Source organism: Panthera uncia, chromosome F2, assembly GCF_023721935.1.
Source record: "Panthera uncia isolate 11264 chromosome F2, Puncia_PCG_1.0, whole genome shotgun sequence".
Taxonomy (NCBI): domain Eukaryota; kingdom Metazoa; phylum Chordata; class Mammalia; order Carnivora; family Felidae; genus Panthera; species Panthera uncia.
The window spans coordinates 31,231,748-31,252,254 of NC_064812.1; the positions used below are offsets into that span (position 1 = coordinate 31,231,748).

The following is a 20,507-nucleotide window of genomic DNA, read 5'->3' on the forward strand; positions in this document are numbered from 1 at the left end:
AGTGGCTGCACCAGCTTGCATTCCCACCAACAACGCAAAAGAGAGCCTCTTTCTCCGCATCCTCACCAACATGTTGTTGCCTGAGTTATCGATGTTAGCCATTCTGACAGGTGTAAGGTGGTATCTCACGGTATTTGTATTTCCCTGATGATGAATCATGTTGAGCATTTTTTCATGTGTCGGTTGGCCATCTGGATTTATTTGGAGAAGTGTCTATTCATGTCTTTTGCCCATTTCTGCACTGGATTATTTGTTTTTTGGGTGTTGAGTTTGATAAGTTCTTTGTAGATTTTGGATACCAACCCTTTATCTGATATGTTGTTTCCAAATACCTTCTCCCATTCTGTCGGTTGCCTTCTAGTTTTGCTGATTGTTTCCTTTGCTGTGCAGAAGCTTTTTATTTTGATGAGGTCCCAGTAGTTCATTTTTGCTTTTGTTTCCCTTGCCTCTGGAGACGTGTTGAGTCGGGAGTTGCTGTAACCAAAATCAAAGAGGTTTCTGCCTGCTTTCTCCTCGCGGATTTTGATGGCTTCCTGTCTTACATTGAGGTCTTTCATCCATTTTGAGTTTATTTTTGTGTATGGTGTAAGAAAGTGGTCCAGGTTCATTCTTCTGCATGTCGCTGTCCAGTTTTCCCAGCACCCCTTGCTGAAGAGACTGTCTTTATTCCATTGGATATTCTTTCCTGCTTTGTCAAAGATTACTTGGCCATACATTTGTGGGTCCATTTCTGGGTTCTCTATCCTGTTCCATTGATCTGAGTGTCTGTTCTTGTGCCAGTACCATACTGCCTTGATGATTACAGCTTTGTAGTATAGCTTGAAGTCTGGGATTGTGATGCCTCCTGCTTTGGTTTCCTTTTCAAGAGTGCTTTGGCTATTCACGGTCTTTTCTGGTTCCATACAAATTTTAGGATTATTTGTTCTAGAGCTCTGTGAAGAATGCTGGTGTTATTTTGATAGGCATTGGATTGAATATGTAGATTACTTTGGGTAGCATCGACATTTTAACAGTATTTGTTCTTCCTATCCAGGAGCATGGAATCTTTTTCCATTTTTTTTGTGTCTTCAATTTCTTTCATAAGCTTTCTATAGTTTTCAGTGTATAGATTTTTCACCTCTTTGGTTAGATTTATTCCCAGGCATTTTATGGGTTTTGGTGCAATTGTAAATGGGATCGATTTAATCATTACTATTTTAAAAATGAAAAACACTATTATGCCATATAATCTTTTGGCACATAATACTAGTGAACTCATATTTTAAAATTTAATCAACAAGTATAAACCTGGGAGGTAAACTTCTAAATAAATCGATTAAAGTTAATATAATAAAGTCAATTACTTAATTGTTTTTATCATTCTAGGGGCAATCGATGTTTTAGTTAGTAGGTCTGGAGTATGAAAGATACTGAAGTAGAAGTGGTATAAAATTAACTTTGGAGATGAAAAATGGAAAAATTTTTGCCAGCTTTTATCCTAAAAAGAGTGAAAGTCAACCCAAAAGAAGTGGGACAAAAAAGCAATGTAGCTTAAAAAGCTCCACTTTTGAGACCTGTGTCATCAAAGCAGCAAGACTGGCATACCCAACATGTGACACTTTGAAACCCAAAACTTTCGGAGGATTCTAAATGAGAGTCTCTTGAAGTTGGTACTTGGGGTTGAGGTAATACCACCTGAAGGGTGCAGTCATGAGCCATGTGGTACTTGGTGACAGAATAAAATTGACTTACATTACTGTAGTATCACTTTCATTTCATGATAAGAAATTTTAAAAATTCCATTTATAATACAACAGATAAATTTAAAAGATGAATGCAAAATTCACATGAGTCTTAAAGACAGGCTTCAAAGGTATTTTAAGCTTATCAGGGTAGCCACTGCATTAGACTATACTATTAGATTCTTGGGCACTTGTCAAGTACATCAAACTTCAAAAGGTATTTGATGGACAAGTTCAAGAGGTGGTGATGAATGACTCACAGCCTGGTATGTTTTTGGTTTCCCTCTCCTTGTAGTGCCTCTAAGTACACAATATGATAAAAATCTTTTGGTGTATAAAGGGAGCTATGCCTGAAGTAATTCTGCCTGACTGTTATTGATAAAACAAACAAACAAACAAAACAAAGAAACAATATGCTTTTAAAAATCAAGGCATAAAATAATTAAACCATTCTCCATAGTGAACCAAATTTATGTTTTAGGTATGCAGATGCAACACACAAAGTAAGAGGAATTTTTTGAAAAATATTTTATACAATGGAACTTCCATGACAGGAACATGAAAATTAAATTACAGTATGGTCAATGTAGTGTGAAAGAATGTTCCACAGTCTTAGCATTGCATATGTTTAACACAACATGTGAAGTGATGACATGGGATAGCAGAGTGGTTTTTCCCCTTTTATTGTACAATGTCATCACCTAAGGAGCTGTACAGAATACGGACTTTGACTTGGTCTGAGGTGACCCTGAGGCAGTAAGTTTTGAAAGCTCCCCCAAATGATTAAAAGTTTCTGCCAAGACTGAGAATTTGGTATAGTGAAAAGGACTATAGGCTCTGAATTACCGATTAACTATTATGATTTGCTACAAAGAGGATTTGGGCTAAGTAAGAAACAAGTTTAGAGAAATTATCTGTAAAATAAAGATGACAGTCTATGATTAGATGGGTTGCTCTAGATCTAAGACAGAATAACATTTTGATAACACTGTGGGGAAGCTATCAGCAAAATCTAGACTGTAGGACATCCTAGAGAAAAAAAAACTGATTTCTTAAAAATGAAAATTACAAGGAAAAAAACAAAGCACAGCAAAGAAATAGAGAATCTACATTTACAGAGACTTAGGAGACATTTTAACTGACTGAAACATTTGGAGCTTAGTTGCATCCTGATTCAAAGAACAAATCATAAAAATACATTCATGTTACATATATTTTAAACATATTTATGACATTTGAAGAAATGTGAACTGGGGAAAAGGAAGGATCATAGAATAAGTCGATAAAGCACAGTGATTGGTATATGCAACTTCATTATACTATTTATCTCTATTTTTGTTTGTTTATCAAATCAAGGCACTATCATCAGTAAATAGTGCCAATAGGCATCTTTCCCCACCTTTACCTTAAGACCTTCCAATACTTTGTTGAAATGTCATTAGAATACTTCCCTTGTCACACTGTGTCACTTTTTCTCTCTCAAAAAGAAACAAACATTAGGGGCGCCTGGGTGGCTCAGTCAGTTAAGCATCCAACTTCAGCTCAGGTCATGATCTCACAGTTTGTGGGTTCGAGCCCTGCATCAGGCTCTGTGCTGACAGCCTGCTCAGAGCCTGCAGCCTGCTCCAGATTCTGTGTCTCCTTCTCTCTCTCTGCCCTTCCCCCCACTCACGTGCACATTCTCTCTCTCTCCAATATACATAAACGTAAATATTAAAATTTTTTTAAAAAAGACCTTAATTTAAGAACATTAGAAATTGAAAAACAAATAGGACTTTCAATGTGCATATTTCAGAACTGAATTTATTTCAAATATTATAGAATTTTTCTTGGTATCTTAAGTGCACATTTTAGTAATTTGGGGTGCCATAGTTTGGATTAAATTTTAACACATTTGAGAGTAATGATGAAGGTAATGTTGAATCTATAAAGAGTTAATAAACAGTGGAGACACCAGGGAAAATAATCCTGGAAGATTAAAGAATAAATATTTTCAGATTATCATAGTATATAGAGAACATTTGTTGCTGACGTGCATCAGAAGAACAAAAACAAATGGATTACACTTATAGAGATATGTTTCTTTAAACTCACTATTAAGAAAGAACTTTCTAACAGAGTTCTCCTAAAATGAAAAGTACTGCCCTTTGAGGTGATAAACTCTACCACGGAATTATGTTAAAGCAGAACAAAGAACAGTGTAAAATAGGAGAGGCTGAACTGCCAGTTAATTCTAACTTCCAGCATCTATAAATGTATGACCGATTTACTACAACTGGCATAAGAACTTATTTTAGGATGTAGACTATCATGAAAAATGAGCAAAACTTTTATATCCTATTTTAATCTATGCCCAAATTTATTCCTTAATCCAATAAACAGTAATATAAAAATAATATTGAGAATGAATTATATGCTTGCATTGTTTTTAGCTCTGAGAACACAGTCATGTATGAAGCTGACAAAATCCTGCCCTCACGGCGCTTACAATGGGAGAGGGACAGGACTCACACAGAAGAGAAGTTGGAGCAGAGTAAGTTAATCATATGCAAAAGTTTTCCCAATGTATAAATAAAAAAAAAGCAATATGCGATTATAAATTTTCTAGCAAATCCATTAAAAAAAAGTTAAAATAACTGTTTTTTACTTAACTCAATATATCTAAAATACTGTCATTTCAACATAATCAATATAAAAATTAATGATATTTTACATTTTTCTTTTAATTCTAGATCTTTAAAATCCAGTATATAGTTTGTATTTACAGGGAACATGTTAATTCATACTAGCCACATTCCAAAAGTGCTGAATAGCTACCTGTGGGCAGTAACTATTGTATCTATAGGAATTCGTATGTTCTGCACTACAGCACCCCTCAAGTCAGACATTAAATTTTCACAGGAAATACCTAATGGTGTTTAGATTTAGATTTATTTAGATTTCATAAGACTTACAGTGGAAAATTCATTTATCCTAGTTATTCCAAAAGTATTAAAAACTTATCCAATAGCTGAATCAAGTATCCACGTTAAAATTTAACTAAAATTAAGAAAAATTAAAAATTCAATCCCTTAGTTGCATTAGCCACATTTCAAGTACAAAATAGCCACATAGTAAACATGTGGCTACCAGACTAGACAGTACAGGACTGTTCCTAGACAACACAGCAAAAAGTTTCTAAAATTAATTTTTTTCTCTGCCATTTATTTTTTATTTGAATTAATTCTTGTTGAAAACAAGTGAGGAGACATTTATTTCTTCTTTAGAAATTTCAACTTGCAGAATCTGCCACAAGAACTGAGGCAATTCCTTTGAATCAAAATAGTTAATAATCAAATAATCAACCAGACAGTCTATCACTTCCAAGGTTAAGTGCTCCAACTCCAATGGAGAAAAGTCCATTACCTGATTGAAAATATTGCCACCCACCTTGCCACTCAAGTTAGAAACTTCAATGTTATCTAGATGTCATTAAATACTGTCTTAATACCTAGGTAATAATACCTGCTTTAAAAACTTAATTTCATCACCTTCCACTCCACCTTCAACTGTTGCTACCATAGTACAAGTACCCATCTTTGATCTTCTATTTTAAAAGCTTTCTAAAACGAATTTTAAATACACAGAGACTATTTACGTATGTCAACACCCATGTAACTAAGCTTCACCCAGAATAAATACAGAATATTTCCAGTACTCTATAAAAGTTCCTTCTTGTCCCTAGTGACTCTCTCAACCCCCAGAAACTGGCAGTTTGATGGACTTTTGATTAGTTCTGCCTTGTTGAACTTCATGTAAATGTAATTATATAGTATATACTCTTTTATGCCTGGCTTGATTTCTTTAATTAAACACATTATCTATGAGATTCATCCATGTTGTTGCCTATGCAAGCAGATCTTTTTTATTGCTATGTTATTTGGAATTTCATGAATTTTCCAAAATTTATTTATCCATTCTCCTGATAGGAGGCATTCAGGTTGTTTCCAGTTTGGGGCCTACTGTGAATAAAGCTGGTATGAAGATTAATAATGTTAGTTAAAGTATTAAAGAACCCAAAATAAATGTTCAATATATGTTACTTCTTTCCCTCCATAATATTGGAGTTACAGTACAAATTGATGCTGAACAGACTACACAAAATGAACTTAATTCAAAATCAGGTTCACATTTTAAATGAAAGACTTGCCATGTATACCTTTAATCATTATACATGTTAAGTACATGCACCATAAATTCATATCACATAAACCACAAACATTAACACCAAATGGATAACAAAATTTAATCCCACATAGTATCACATTTTAGCATCTGCTCTATATTTTCTAATGCATCAAGAAGACATTAATCCAAGCAACCACAACAGAAAAAACAGATTTTGCCACCCCATCAATCTGATAAGACAAAGCAGGTAAAACATTATATGTAATATTAAAAGATGTATTTCCAAGAGGTTACAGAAAGCTAATTAGTGTTATTCTGGCCATTTAAACAAGTTCAGTAAATCTGAGCATGTGAAATTTTTACACTTTGTAAAATTAGCCTAAGCTTAATTCCCTAGCGTTAATGTAAATTCATTTCAAAATAATGCTTGGGAATGAACTTAGAAAGCAGTGCTAATTTGAATGAACGTGTCAAATGACTAGTGTACTTCTTCTGTGCAGGAAATAATATTAAAAGGAACCAGATCAGAAATAAATGTTTTATAAAAATTAGTAAAACAGTAATTAGTACTCTAAAATATACTCAATAAGTCATTTTATCGTTGATAAGTTGCTTCTCTAATATTTTAAATCAAAAGGAAAATAATAAATAGTAAACCAAGGTCACTAATCAGATGCATTCAATAAACATGTATACAAGGAAAATAAACCTTTAAAAATTATCCTTTTGTGCAAAGATCACTTGACTTTGCCTGTACTACTATAAAGCTATAAATTCACACGAAGTAAAAAAGATCCACAAAAAATCTGCACGTTTCTCCTTACCTCCCATTCTCTGGCTGCAGCTTCATTAGTAGAATCCTCATTTGTTTCAGATTCTTCAAGCTTTTTTACTACTATAAATCCAGGTTCTCTGGTACATTCACCAGTATCTTCTGCATATATTTCTGGACTCCACTGAATGAAGAAGGCATACAAGTGGTCTGTCCTGTTAGAACAAGTGACTATTTGTTAAATATCTTCACAAAACTTGAAGACTTAAAATACAAAATATACTATGCTTTATTTAAGGAGATAACAAAGCCTAATGTCAGGAAGACATTAACTCAAAAAAAATTTACTTGGCTGTATTCTGTCAAATTGTTCTCAGAAAACTATTAAGATTTTCCTTGGCATGTTTTTGAGTAAGCTCAGATGCTACCCATGATAATGTTTATCTTTAAAGAAACTAGTGATGGGAAGGGAAATTGAACCTGTGATCGTGACCTCATTCACACAATGACCTAATTATCTAAAACAGAAATAAACAATTTATAAATGTGGACATTACACAAAATTTTCCCAAGTCAATAAAAATTTAATGTGCTTAACTTTTAAATCATACTAAGAACACACAATGCATTCTTGGTTCAGAAACAGATGATCTAATCTTTTAAGTCTCTTTCTCCATTTTCAATTTTGTTTACCATAGCAAAACCTGCTGTTACAAAAGATAATTAAATCCCTGATAAACTTATTTGAGGATCAAACACACATTTCAAATATCTATGTCTGTGGCTATCAATTAGCAGGGATAAGTGATTATAGATCATTACCTACCTTGAGGTAAGAACCATACTATTTATTTTTTTTATTTTTATTTTTTTTACTTATTTTTGAGACAGAGACAGAGCATGAACGGGGGAGGGTCAGAGAGAGAGGGAGACACAGAATCAGAAACAGGCTCCAGGCTCTGAGCTGTCAGCAGAGAGCCCAACGCGGGGCTCGAACTCACGGACCGTGAGATCATGACCTGAGCCGAAGTCGGACGCTTAACCAACTGAGCCACCCAGGCGCCCCAAGAACCATACTATTTAATATTTTGATGAAACTTCTTGCTCTATGACATTTTAGCTACCTAAAATTCACTTTTTTTTTTTTTTTTTTTTTTTTGCATTAAACCACAAAGAGGAATAAAATTTAAACTGGGGTAAGTTAAGGGACACCTAGGTGGTTTAGTCTGTTAAGCATCAGACTTCGGATCAGGTCATGATCTCAGTTCATGAGTCTGAGCCGCACACTGGGCTCCCTGCTGTCAGCAAGGAGCAGCAGCACAGAGCCTACTTTGGATCCTTTGTCCCCCCCCCTCTACTGCCCCTACCCAGCTCATGCTCTCTCAAAAAAAAATGTATTAAAAAAAAGGGGGGTAAATTAAAAAACACAAAATAGGAGTTAAATTATTTTTAAAAGATTTGATGTCAAGTTTTTAAAAGTACTTTTCTACTGGTGTTAAGTGATATGTAAGATAATTTTAATTCAAGCAGTCTCAATAATGTTTTTGTTTTTTACCTTTCTTGTGGCACAGCAAACCAATATTCGTGTTTCTTATCTCTCTGTGCATACTGTTGCATTGTTGCACTTGCTTGAGAAACAAATGTTTTCCTCATTGGTTTTCCAACTCTGAGACATAAGAACTTATGCAATCGATGCCTTCTCTTTTCTTTTAAAAGTGCAGAACCTAGAAATGAGATACAAATAGAATTCATTCCATTCTCATATACCATGCTTAAAAAATTCAGATAAAGTGATGTTTATCTCCAAACTTCTAACAAATATAGAATAAAATTTTAATTTACTGACACTTACTTAGATGAATTTTAAGGAACTTTTATTTTCTTCCAAAGGTAACGTGACAGGTACAACCAGACCAATGAACTAGCACCCAAGTAATGAACTGAAAGTATGTCTAAGCGCATTAAGAAAAAAATGTGAAAGTTTCAACAACTCTTCTATTAAATTTTTGTGTGGAACAACCATATTAAAGTAATTATATGCACAAACATAATTTTCTGCATGTTCTCTATCAACCTTCTAGAATAATATCTAAAAATATTTGCAGAACTTTAAAAGGTTTACTTTTCATATAGTTGTAATAAACAAAAATTTACTAAAAAAAGTTTCTGAAGCTTTTACATATATATGATATAACAGTCAAAAATATGCTGGACTCAGCCATCTGGACAGTTTATTAAGCCTGAATTATCTCTAACTTCCCAAATAGAGATACCGACGTAAGGTACACTGAGGGTCTGACACTGTGAATGAATTCAGGATTTTGGACATGATGTTTCCGAAGTTGGCATACTATGGAAGAATAAGCACTTTACAGTCAGGAGAGCTGGGTACTAGTCATGGCTTTCTTCTGTACAATACTGCAAAAGGTGCATAATCTATATGAGCCCCAATATTTGCATCTGATTAAAAGAGTGAACCTTTACCATTTTCCCCACAAATATATTCCACAGCTGTGTACCTATTAAATCATGCTATATTATAAAGTCACTAAAAATTAGAAACCTGGATTATTTCCCTACGACAGAACTTCTAGCTACTTAACATCATATCCCACACCCCAAAACCCCACTAAAATGAAAGTAATCTACCACATTAGGTTAAACAGAATCCCTCACTTCATCTTTTTCAAAGGTTTCAAAATATAAGGCAACCGTAAGACACAAGGATATCAAATAAAGATATTCACACCAGCATTCTTTACAATATCAAAGACAGGAAATAACATGAATTGTTAATAACAATTGAATGTCTTAACAATATGCAAGTTGTTAAAATATAGGGCCATTAAAAACCATATTTTCAAAAACTATAATGACTTGGGAAATTATTCATGACACAAAATATTAAGTAAACAAAGGATACAACACTATCATCCTGATTTTATATAAAAAATATCTATGTATAGATACTTACAAATATCAAAATCGTATACATGTGTATTTAAATGTGTGTGTACACACACATACACACCAAAAATAAATGTAACAATTGTTAACAATGAGTATTTCATTGATGAATTTCAGGTAATTTTTATCAATTTTCTAAAAATTTCCTATACTTGTCAAATGTTCTTTAATGAACATTAGTTCTGAATAAGGAAAAAGGTATTACAAAGGAACTATTCATATTCAATCTTTTATAGAATTTTATTTGAGCAAATTAATTCTTTAACATCTACTGAATACAATCTTTAGATCATTAGGATATCTAAAAAAGATGGTGCAAAGAAAATTCAGTACGTATTTTAAAAACTGAACCAAACTCTGATGTATTGCTGGTGGAAATATAAAATGTGCAGCCATTGTGAAAACAGTTTGGGCGTTCCTCAAAAAATTAAACAGAGAAATACCATAGGATCCAGCTAATCTACTGTTGGGTATATATCCAAAAAAAATGGAAAAGATGGATCTGAGCAGATATTTGTACACTAATGTTCAGAGCAGCATTATTCACAATGGCCAAAAGGTGGAAACAACCCAAATGTACATTAACAAATGAATACATAAAAACAATGTGTTATGTATAGTTAACCCTTGAATGAGACAAGGTTACGGACACCAACCCCCAACACAGTCAAAAATCTGCATATAACGTTTGACTCACCCAAAACTTAACTACTAATAGCCTACTGTTGACTGGAAGCTTTACCCATAATATAAACACTTGATTCACACAGGTTTTGTATGTTATATGTATTATACTCTGTATTCTTACAATAAAGTAAGCTAGAGAAAAGAAAATGTTAAGAAAATCCTAACGGGTACATGGGTGCATTAAGCATCTGACTTGATTTCGGCTCAGGTCATGATCTCACAGTTTGAGTTCAAGCCCCGCATCGGCTCCGTGCTGACAGTGGGGAGCTTGCTTGGGATTCATATTCCCTCTCTCTCTGTCTCTGTCTCTCTCCCTGCCCCTCCCCTGCTTGTGTGCTCTCTTTCTCAAAATAAACATTAAAAAAAGAAAATCATGAGGTGGCTGGGTGGCTCAGTTGGTTAAGCGACTGACTGGCTCAGGTCATGATCTCATGGTTCCACGAGTTCGAACCCTGCATCAGGCTCTGGGCAGACAGCTCAGAGCCTGGAGCCTGCTTCAGATTCTGTGTCTCCCTCTCTCTCTGTCCCTCCCCGACTCACACACTCTCTCTCAAAAATAAATAAATATTAAAAAAAAAAAAAAAGAAAAGAAAATCATAAGAAAAAAATACATTTACAGTATTGTACTGTAATAAAAAAAAATCATGTATAAGGGGACCTGCACAGTTCAAACCCATGTTGTTCAAGGGTCAACTGCATAACAGAGTATTATTCAGCTTTAAAAAGAAGCAAATTTTCATACATGCCACACCAAAGATAAAACTTAAAAGTCATTGTGCTAGGGGTAATAAGCCACGTACAGAAGAACAAATATTGTTATGACTCCACTTATATGAGTTGCCTCATATATAGACAGAAGTTCACAGAGACAAAAAGTAGAATGGTGGTTGCCAGGAGGTGAGGGGAGGGGAGGGGAGAATGAGGAGTTACTACTTCACGGGTGCAGGATACCTTTTCTGTTTGGAAAGATGATAAAGTTCTGGAAATGGCTAGCGGTGATGACTGCACAACATGAAGGTACTTAATGCCACTAAAATTTACACTTAAAAATGGTTACTACGGTAAACTTTATTTCAGCAATAAATTATTGAATTTAAGTTTTATAATTTCATACATAAATTGGATTGATTAGAATCAATATTCTGCCAGAATATCAGAAATGCTGGCTAGGTTCCCTGAAGTACACCCCATTACGTATTAAGTGGAAGCAGTGCACATTAGAAAACAACATGGTCTACTTTTCACTAAGTAAACTACTAAAAACCAAACTGAAAGAGAAATGGCGTTTTAATTTATTATTCTTGGTGCTTTATAAAGGGAAATGTTTAATCAGACAATGATGAACTTCCAGATACTTGGAATAATTTCAGAAATAAATTTGTACGTCTAATTGCGCTTTTTTAAAAAAAGGTACAATTACAAACTTTGGCAATTACACTATTACAATTACAAACTGCAATTACATTATTTTATGTGCAATGAAAAAAGACCTTTTAATGAGGTAACATACCAAGAACTAAGAGAAATGGAGAAATCAAAGGTATTCCAGAACTTGTGTGCATTTTCAAGAAATTAATTGTTTAAAGACAGAACACAGTCAGGAGGGTGTACACATGGTGGAAAAGATGCTCATTATGTGTATAATCCGCCATGGGATAAGGAAAGACAAGACTAGGAACTAGACACCATATACTTATCCCTGGAGAAAAGTAGCAGCCAAGGGCCACTAGATTGTCCTTCAGAGTGGCCTATGATACAGCAGCTTTTTAGTCCGTGAGGAAGGAGGAAGACAATATGCAGTAAGATGAATTAACTTTATATATTCCTTAACACTTACCTTCTGTATCAGCAGTTGCTATTTTATGCTTAATTTCTTTTTGTGACACCTGTTGAATATTTTCCCTTTGCTGCTTAGTCTGTTGCATAGTATGGGTTTTCCAGAGTTTCCGGAGTTCTTCTACCTCTGCCTCGGAGTCCAGATTTTGTTCCTTTCCTTGTTTTCCTTTGTTGACAGTTTGCTTTTGTTTAAAACCTGCTGCTTCCCCAAAAGATACACTTTCTTTTTCACCCTCTTCCTGATGTAGTGAATTCTCATTAAGAAAATCCTGGTCTGCATTTCCTTTTATACTTGTGCTTTGTTCTTTAGAGCCTGGTATCTCTTGAAAATTATCTGCAGCCTGATCTCCTTCCTTAATGGCCTTTTCAAGATTATTTACATCTGTTTTAAGAGAAGAAGTCCCAACTTCATTTGTAGAATGTCCAGAATCAGATTTTAAGTGATCAGTAATAGTAGAAGACTCTGATATGGCTGTTAAACATTCTCCACCACTTTGATTGACAGTTTGCACAGATTCTGATGACGCACCAGATGATTTATCTTGTCGAAGCTCATCTGAAGAGACAAGCTCCTCTCGTATGGGAGAGAGTTCCGATTCTGTGAACACATCTTCAGAAAGAGACTCCTCGGTGCTCCTGGGAGCAGTGCTGGCACTATCATTACCTGCATCACGGGTTCTTGAGTCTATTTCATCAGTATTACTTCTTGTCATTTTCTTTAAATGGCAGAAATCCCTTCCTGATAACTGATCTATCTCTCTGTTAATAAACAAAATTAAAAGTTATTACTTTTTAAGTTGCAGTATTTTATTTCCCACAAACTTAACACTCAATTAGTACTAAAAAGGTTTCTCTAAAAGGGATACATCACTTAATAGCATATCAAAATTTGATTTATACTGATAGGCCAAATAATTAAGTCAAGCTTTTGCAATAATTTAAGATCTGGGAAACATCAATGTAAGATTTCCAAATTGAATTCATCTACCTGAAAAGAGGTTGAAGATGTAACTTTTGGGTGAAGCTATAATTCTACACTAAAAATTATTCATTAATGGAACATGGAAAATTAGCTTAGATAAAATTTTGATTAAAATTTTAAATGTCTTGATAAAGAAAAAAATACATTGATATTACCCACATGGATACATGAACACGCAGTGCTTATTTATTTACATAGATATTTGTAATCTATTTGAATACAGATTGCACTAAAATATTAGGCTCAAATGCAAAGCTGAAGACCAACTGGAATAGAACTGAGGCAGTACTTACTGGAATTCTTCAGGCTACCAGAAACCACCCTTAATTCAGAGAAAACTTGTTCATCTAAAGGTTCAGATACTAGATATGTGAATGGTTTATATTCTATTAAGACTTCCATATTTAATGGCATTTGTAGATATGAGCACTAATGTTCAAAGTTAGATAGTTTAAGTTCTATAAGGAGGTAGTATAAACATCTATATAAAGCATGAAATAAAAGTCAGAAATTTAAAATGATGGTTAAAAGCAGTTTGTGACAAAAGGAAATTATAGTAGTTCTGAGTGGAGAAACCAAGAACATTTGTTTAAGAATAGAAAAAAACAGGAATGTAAGCTGAAACAAAAATAACTGGCTGTCTCTGGATGGTGAAGCTGGATAATACTTTTATTCTTTTTTGATATTTTTCAAATTTCATAGAAGTATGTACAATTTTTATAACTAGAATAGGTAAAATGTATTTTTTAAAAAGGTGTTAGTTGAATTACAATTCATATATCTCTCTCCCTCCCTTATATCTGATTCACCTTAGGAGACACAAGCACGTGATTTGTGCTATTAAAAATGTAATAGTGTCATCTACTGGTGATCCATTCAAATTGCATATATAGGGTCTTGGAACTTGGCAAAAGGCAAAATTTTGAGAAACTGTATATGAACATTTACTTTTTTTAAACTTTTTTTTAATGTTTATTTATTTTTTTAAGACAGAGGCAGAGCATGAACAGGGGAGGGGCAGAGAGAGAGAACAAGACACAGAATTTGAAACAGGCTCCAGGCTCTGAGCTGTCAGCACAGAGCCCGACGTGGGGCTCGAACCCACAAACTGTGAGATCATGACCTGAGGTGAAGTCAGATGCTTACTAAGACCCTTAGGTAAGAGACAAAATTAATAAATGTAAGAGAATATATGTTTGAATAAAGGCTGTAAAACATTCACAGTTAATATGCTAAAAGACTAAATATTTATTTCTGTCAATGATGCTGCTCCTGCTTAACACGGTTCCAGAACAATACCTTTGAAATCAACTTCCCAAGCAGAAGATGGAAGAAAATCAATCAAATCTTATAAGTCAGTTTTGCTACACATGACATTACTCTGCAAAACTACTTGCTTTATTTATCTGATTTGCTGCCAAATAATGTTTTTAATTAATTTATAAGGCAAGAACTGAAAAGACGCTTCTTCTTGGAGGAATTTTTTAAATGTTTGGACCAAATGTATGGTCTTTCCAGGTGACATTCTAAATTATAAAATAGCGATCTGCAAAAAAGAGGAGCTCTACATCATCCTGGTGGAATACTTACAGATCATTCAGCATAAGAGAATCCCAAAGAATCATAATAAAAATCTCAACCGTGACTGACAATATACGCATACATATATAATCTTGTTTTTCTTTTAACCGAATCCTTTACTCCTTTATCTTTGTTTCATCCCTCCACCCACTTCAACAATACTTACTTGCTCAAAGTGACTTTGGATGATGATCTACAAAAATAACTAAAGTAGAGGATATTCTGGGAATTATCTGCACCTCTACAGAGGAGTTTACCAAGCCAAAATACTATCTATTGGATGGAAAGTATAATGGACACTTCTTGAATAAGGGATTTTATTCTACCACAGGTATCCTAACAACTCATGTACTCTGCCTCAGAAACAAAAATAATTTGCTCCTTTCCTAGCTAAGCAGTTCTGTACCACACGAGTTAATTTTAGAACAATGATCCACATCCCTGTGGGCTAATAAAGGAACATATATCTTTGGCTCAGTTAAAGTGAAGCCATTTTTAAATGGTTGACAAAGTATGTATGGAAGAATAGAGGGTGTTCTTTTGTTACATATCAATTTTCTTCCTTTCTTCTTCTCCTTCCTTTTTTGGTATACTGTCTTCTTCCCCTTTTATTTCTTATTCCTCCTTTTTCTCTCTGGTCATTCCTGTGGTCAAGCACGTCACTTTCAAAGGCTGTGCTGAGCTGCAGTCTTATACCTATGTTATTTGAATCCTACAAATCCCTTGACCAGTATATTCCAAGGTTAACTCTTTCAAGATTAACAGAGGAAGAATGATGCTCATGTGATCTCCCCCATATCCCACACTGGACTCTTCAGGCTCTTGTAAGAAAAATCTGAAAGCTACACTAGTTCACTTGTATTACCTTATATTAGTCACAGAAAAAATTTAAAATTCTGTGTCTTTATAAAAAGAGCTGGTAAACACTAAATTAAATGAGGTTTATAGGTTACTTTAAACATCCAGTTCTCTGACAAAATATACAAATATAAACCTAAAACAATTCCTAATTGTTTAAGGTGTGTTAAGAATAATCTTTTCAATACTACATATACTTTTTCATTATTGACAAAATGAAAAGCAGTTATAATAAAAAAAAATACTAAAGAGTATTCGACAAGGGCCAACTATCTAGATGTAATAAAATCACAAAAGAGAATAAATACCAATCTTACATGGGTAAAGATTCCTTTATTTTGCTATCCAAAATTTCTTTGTACATTGCAGCTGACATCACCTCTTCCATTGGACACATGATGCCATATTCCTCACAGCCATTCTCTTGAACCAAAGGGTCAGTTTTATGTGGATCAAACATTATATTATTTGGTGTAACCAGCAGCACACCACTGACTGTGCCCTAAGATGAAAAAAGACAATAACATTTAATCTTCAAAGCTTAAATTTTCACAAAGTAGTCTAGCTGTTTTTACTACTTTTCTTCTGAAGTTAGGCCTTCTGTTATATATAAAAGTAGTACATTCAAGCACTATGACACTGTCATGAAAACATTTTATACGTTTTACACTAATTTACATTCTGCTTCCTGTGTTGTTCCCTCACTAGAGGTACCAAATATAGTTTCATATACACCATGCAGGTTTAATAAATTATGTGTTGATGATTCAATACAAGGGAAAAATAGCATAATCTCTTTAAAATATTCTTTAAAAAAAGTCTCTGTTTCAACTTGCCTCTGTTACTGCCTAGCTATTTGACTTGGGGCATGCAAAGTTTCAGTTTCTTCATCTGTAAGAATAGGCATAGTGATCATTTTAATTTAATCACGAAAAACTATGAAATTTCAAATACATTTAATAAATAGCAATATAAATACGAAGAGTCCAACCTCTCAATTTAAAAAGGAGCAAATTAAAATCCATAGGAAGCCGATCCCACTAATATTAGCTAATACTTATTGAAAGCTCTGTATGTATCACACTTTATATAAATCATTGTCTATTTGATCTTCACAATAATAGCTATGAGATGATTATACTGATGGGAAAATTAAGGTTGTTGAGAGGCTAGACAACTTATCCTCAGTAATAAATAACATGGCTAACTGAAAAGCAGAGGAATCAAGATTAAAAATCCAGGCAGTCTGTGCTTTTTACTAAAATCCTTCCACATTTGAGTGTAAACTACAGTCACTCCAAATGTGCTAAATATTCCTTAATCCCATTTTAACTCCTATCTATTACCATATTCCGTAAGTATAAAAGTGTAAAGCCAGACAGAATTCTAAACATAAAGTAAGTAGTTACTTCAAAGTTGTCTCATCTTTTCTTCTGAAGCTATTAAGGAGAAGAAAAACTCAAATCCCGCTTGATTGGTATCATATCATCCTTCAAAGTCCATATTCAGCTCTGGCTTACCTTTTTACCTTTTACCTGGCTTAACTTTAAAAACATAAAACTTAAGTTATGACAGACACTACCATTAAAAATGATCAAGTAAAAGACTAAAAGCAGAAAACTCTACCTAAAATGGTCACCCAACTGTAAGTGGAAAAAAGTTATTGCAGATGGTTCAAGATAATAAAACATACTTATTATTTGTAGTAGCTATATGCAATATTGGAAAGAAGCATATGTGTTTGCAGGCATTTTGGTGGGTTTTGGTGGCAAAAAAAGAATCGATCTAAAACTCTAAACAGCATTTGTTTTAGTTCAGACCAGGGACCACCTAAGTAGGGAGTAACTTTATATAATCCATGGCCTAATCATATTTTGAACGGTATTTTAAATAGATTCATATATATCAGTCTATATTCCTGGATCATATGCCAACAGAAGTCAAAGAGTAATGGTAAAGTATGTTGTAGGGACATTTACATTGCCACAGATAACCTACGCAATAGATAATAAAGAGTATATACAATGTAAAAATCTTAAAGATTTCCGATCTTCTATCCTCCTTACTCTATCTTGTCCTGTATAAACTTGTTATTTGAGAAGAAAAATCAAGATCAGTAAGAATTAAGGAAAGCAAACACCAAGTTTTCGGAAAAACATCAGGTCATCCTTGATTTCATAAATTTCAAGTAAGCATTAGTTTTAAATAATGGCATAATATCAGGTTCACTGGCATAACATTACACACTATCTTTCACTTTTTTTTTTTTTTTTTTGCAAAGACAATGATTATTAGGTATGTGTGACAGAAAAGGCCCAGTATTAATGATTATGTTTTAATTCAGTATACCTATTAATTCTAGAATACTGCTACTCTTAGTAGTATAACTACAGAAATCATGTGTAAAGCCTCTCAAAAACTATGCTTCTACTTCTTGGATTAGAAGAGGCTTAAAGCCCTGCCCCTTAACACTAGACTGATCAACCTGGTAATGTGAATTCCCAGGAATTCACCCTCATTTGCTGCTATTGAAGGATGTGCTAACATATTCTTCAAGCTTCTCTTCCTCTGACTCTAGGTGGGACTCTGAGGTATTGTGTCAGATGTTACTCCCCCAAATCAAGAGTTGGCCACGAGAAACACTACTTCAACATAAAATTCACAAAAACCTTTTGAGAAAGTAACTGCTCAAATTCATCTAACCCAAGACCAAGTTTGAAATTATATTCAAACTCATCTAACCCAAGACCAAGTTTGAAATCTTACTGAAATTCATCTAACCCAAGATCAAGTTTGAAATCATAAACTCATAGTTAAGCATTCCCCCTTCATTCTTTTTAATACTGTTTCATAAATCTGGATATATTATCAGGAGCAAGAACATGTTACAGTCAGAGGTTTCAAATTAAAATATCTTCATAATCCACATGACCTTCAGAAATTTTAATCACAGATTTCTCTTTAGTATTAACAACTGTCAATCCTTTATGTGCAATTACCAGACTAATCTTCCATGGAGAAAATAAAGTCTGTCTGTAAAAGTTACCACTTACACTATAATATTTCTGTATATACTAGAAGATAAAAAACTATGATGTGGGAAACCATCCCAGCAGACTAAACGCTTGTACCGATCTTTTTTTTCAGTCTTAAGTCCACTCTAATTTAACTATTATAATTATTGTTGATAAATTTCCACAATTTTTACATAAATAACCTTTACTACAGTAAACCTATAGGAAGAGCCAGCCTCCAGCAAGTGATTAGGTTCCAAGAACACCAGGCTGCAGGTTGTTCCTAACTCTGACAATGACTTTATCTTTGCTTTGATACTTGAATAAAAATGTTATTCAAATACTTACAGCTGAAATTCTGCTTCTAGTCAAGAACTAATTCTGCCTAAAACTACTAAAACCGTACACACACACACACACACACACACACACACTACATGAAAGGACTATGTGCAGCTACTAGAATGCAGGGGAGTGCCATGTGAATAAGGGAAAACAAATAAGGATGAACTCTTCAAATGCCACAGCATACTGACTGGAGAGTTTCCAGGCCAGAGGCAGAGAAAGGAAAGGAGAGATGAGCCCTTCCCATTGAGAATGCTTTGAAGGTCCACAGAAGGTCTTCTTTCAAGTTTTCAGCTGAGCACTGAATGCTACCTATGTATATGGCAACTATCTCAGGATGAGAAAAGAAGCAACACTCAAAAGAAGCAGAGGAAACAATTCACAGAGACAACAGAGAAAGGTACAGTTTGTGTTCTTAAAAACCACTCCAAAAAAACATGTAATTTACAGGGCCCCAGAAAACTCAGAAGGGAATTGTCTCAGTAAAGGGAAAAACTAGCTATAGTTGCTTTGGTTCTGCCCAACAAAACTTAAAACAAGCCATAATATGAACAAGCTGTTTCCAAAAGACAACTGAGTCACAGAAAATAGCACAAAAATAGGTAGAGAAATATAAAAATATCTGGCACCCAAGAAGATAAAATTTATATCTGATATCCAGTTAAAAATGACTAGGCATGTAAGCAAAAAGAAAAAAGTGACTCATCACAATGAGAAAAGTCAATTAACAGAAACAAATCCAGAAGTGAGAGAGAAAATAATTCACAGAAAGACATTAAAATAACTATTATAACTATATTCCATATATTCAAGAATAAATAAGATAGATTGTGCATGGTAGTTATGGAGAAGGAAGATATGAGAGCCAGTTTGAACTCACAGAGATGAAAAATATGCTCAATAGAATTAAAAGCAAACTAGACATGGCAGAAAAAACATTGAGTGAACTTAAAGGTATAGCAATTAAAACTGTTCAAAAAATAGAGAAAGAGAAAAAGAAAAAAGAACAGAGTATCAGTGAGCTATGAGACATAACATCAAACAGCCTAAAATATGCATAATTGGAATTCCCAAAGAAGAGGAGTGGATGGAGAAAAAAAAATTGAGTATGGTCCCAAATTTTCCAAATCTGACGGAAACTATAAATGCACAGATTCAAGAAGCTCAATGAATCCTCAGCAAAACAAATAGAAAAATACGCCAAGGCACACCATAAACCAATTGCTCAAAATCAGTGATGAAGAGACTATTTTATTTAAAAGATTTTTTAATGTTTATTTATTTTTGAGAGAGAGACAGAGTGCGAGTGGGGGAGGGCAGAGAGAGAGGGAGACACAGAATCCGAAGCAGGCTCCAGGCTATGAGCTCCAATCTGTCAGCACAGAGCCTGAGGCGGGGCTTGAACTCACCAACAGTGAGATCATGACCTGAACCAAAGTCGGATGCTTAACAGACTGAGCCACCCAGGCGCCCTTGAAGAGACTATTTTAAATGCAACCACAGAAAATTATCTATGTTGTACACAGCACCAAATATAAAAATTGTGTTAGAGTTCTCTTCAGAAATAGTGCAAGACA

General features: G+C 34.1%; 1 protein-coding gene across 7 annotated transcripts in view; it reads right to left on the reverse strand.

The window, feature by feature from the left end:
- OXR1 (oxidation resistance 1) overlaps window positions 1-20,507 on the reverse strand; it is a 225,880-nt gene that overhangs the window by 26,167 nt on the left and 179,206 nt on the right. For 6 of the 7 annotated variants that reach the window (XM_049633515.1, XM_049633509.1, XM_049633512.1 and 3 more), the window contains exons 6-9: window positions 15,889-16,073; window positions 12,152-12,909; window positions 8,216-8,384; window positions 6,713-6,875 (exon numbers count right to left, since the gene is read on the reverse strand). In XM_049633515.1, the coding sequence (XP_049489472.1) occupies window positions 6,713-6,875; window positions 8,216-8,384; window positions 12,152-12,909; window positions 15,889-16,073 (1,275 nt within the window). Of the gene's footprint in view, window positions 1-6,712; window positions 6,876-8,215; window positions 8,385-12,151; window positions 12,910-15,888; window positions 16,074-16,407; window positions 16,452-20,507 lie in introns of those variants that run through there. The other variant, XM_049633513.1, reaches the window with a different exon arrangement.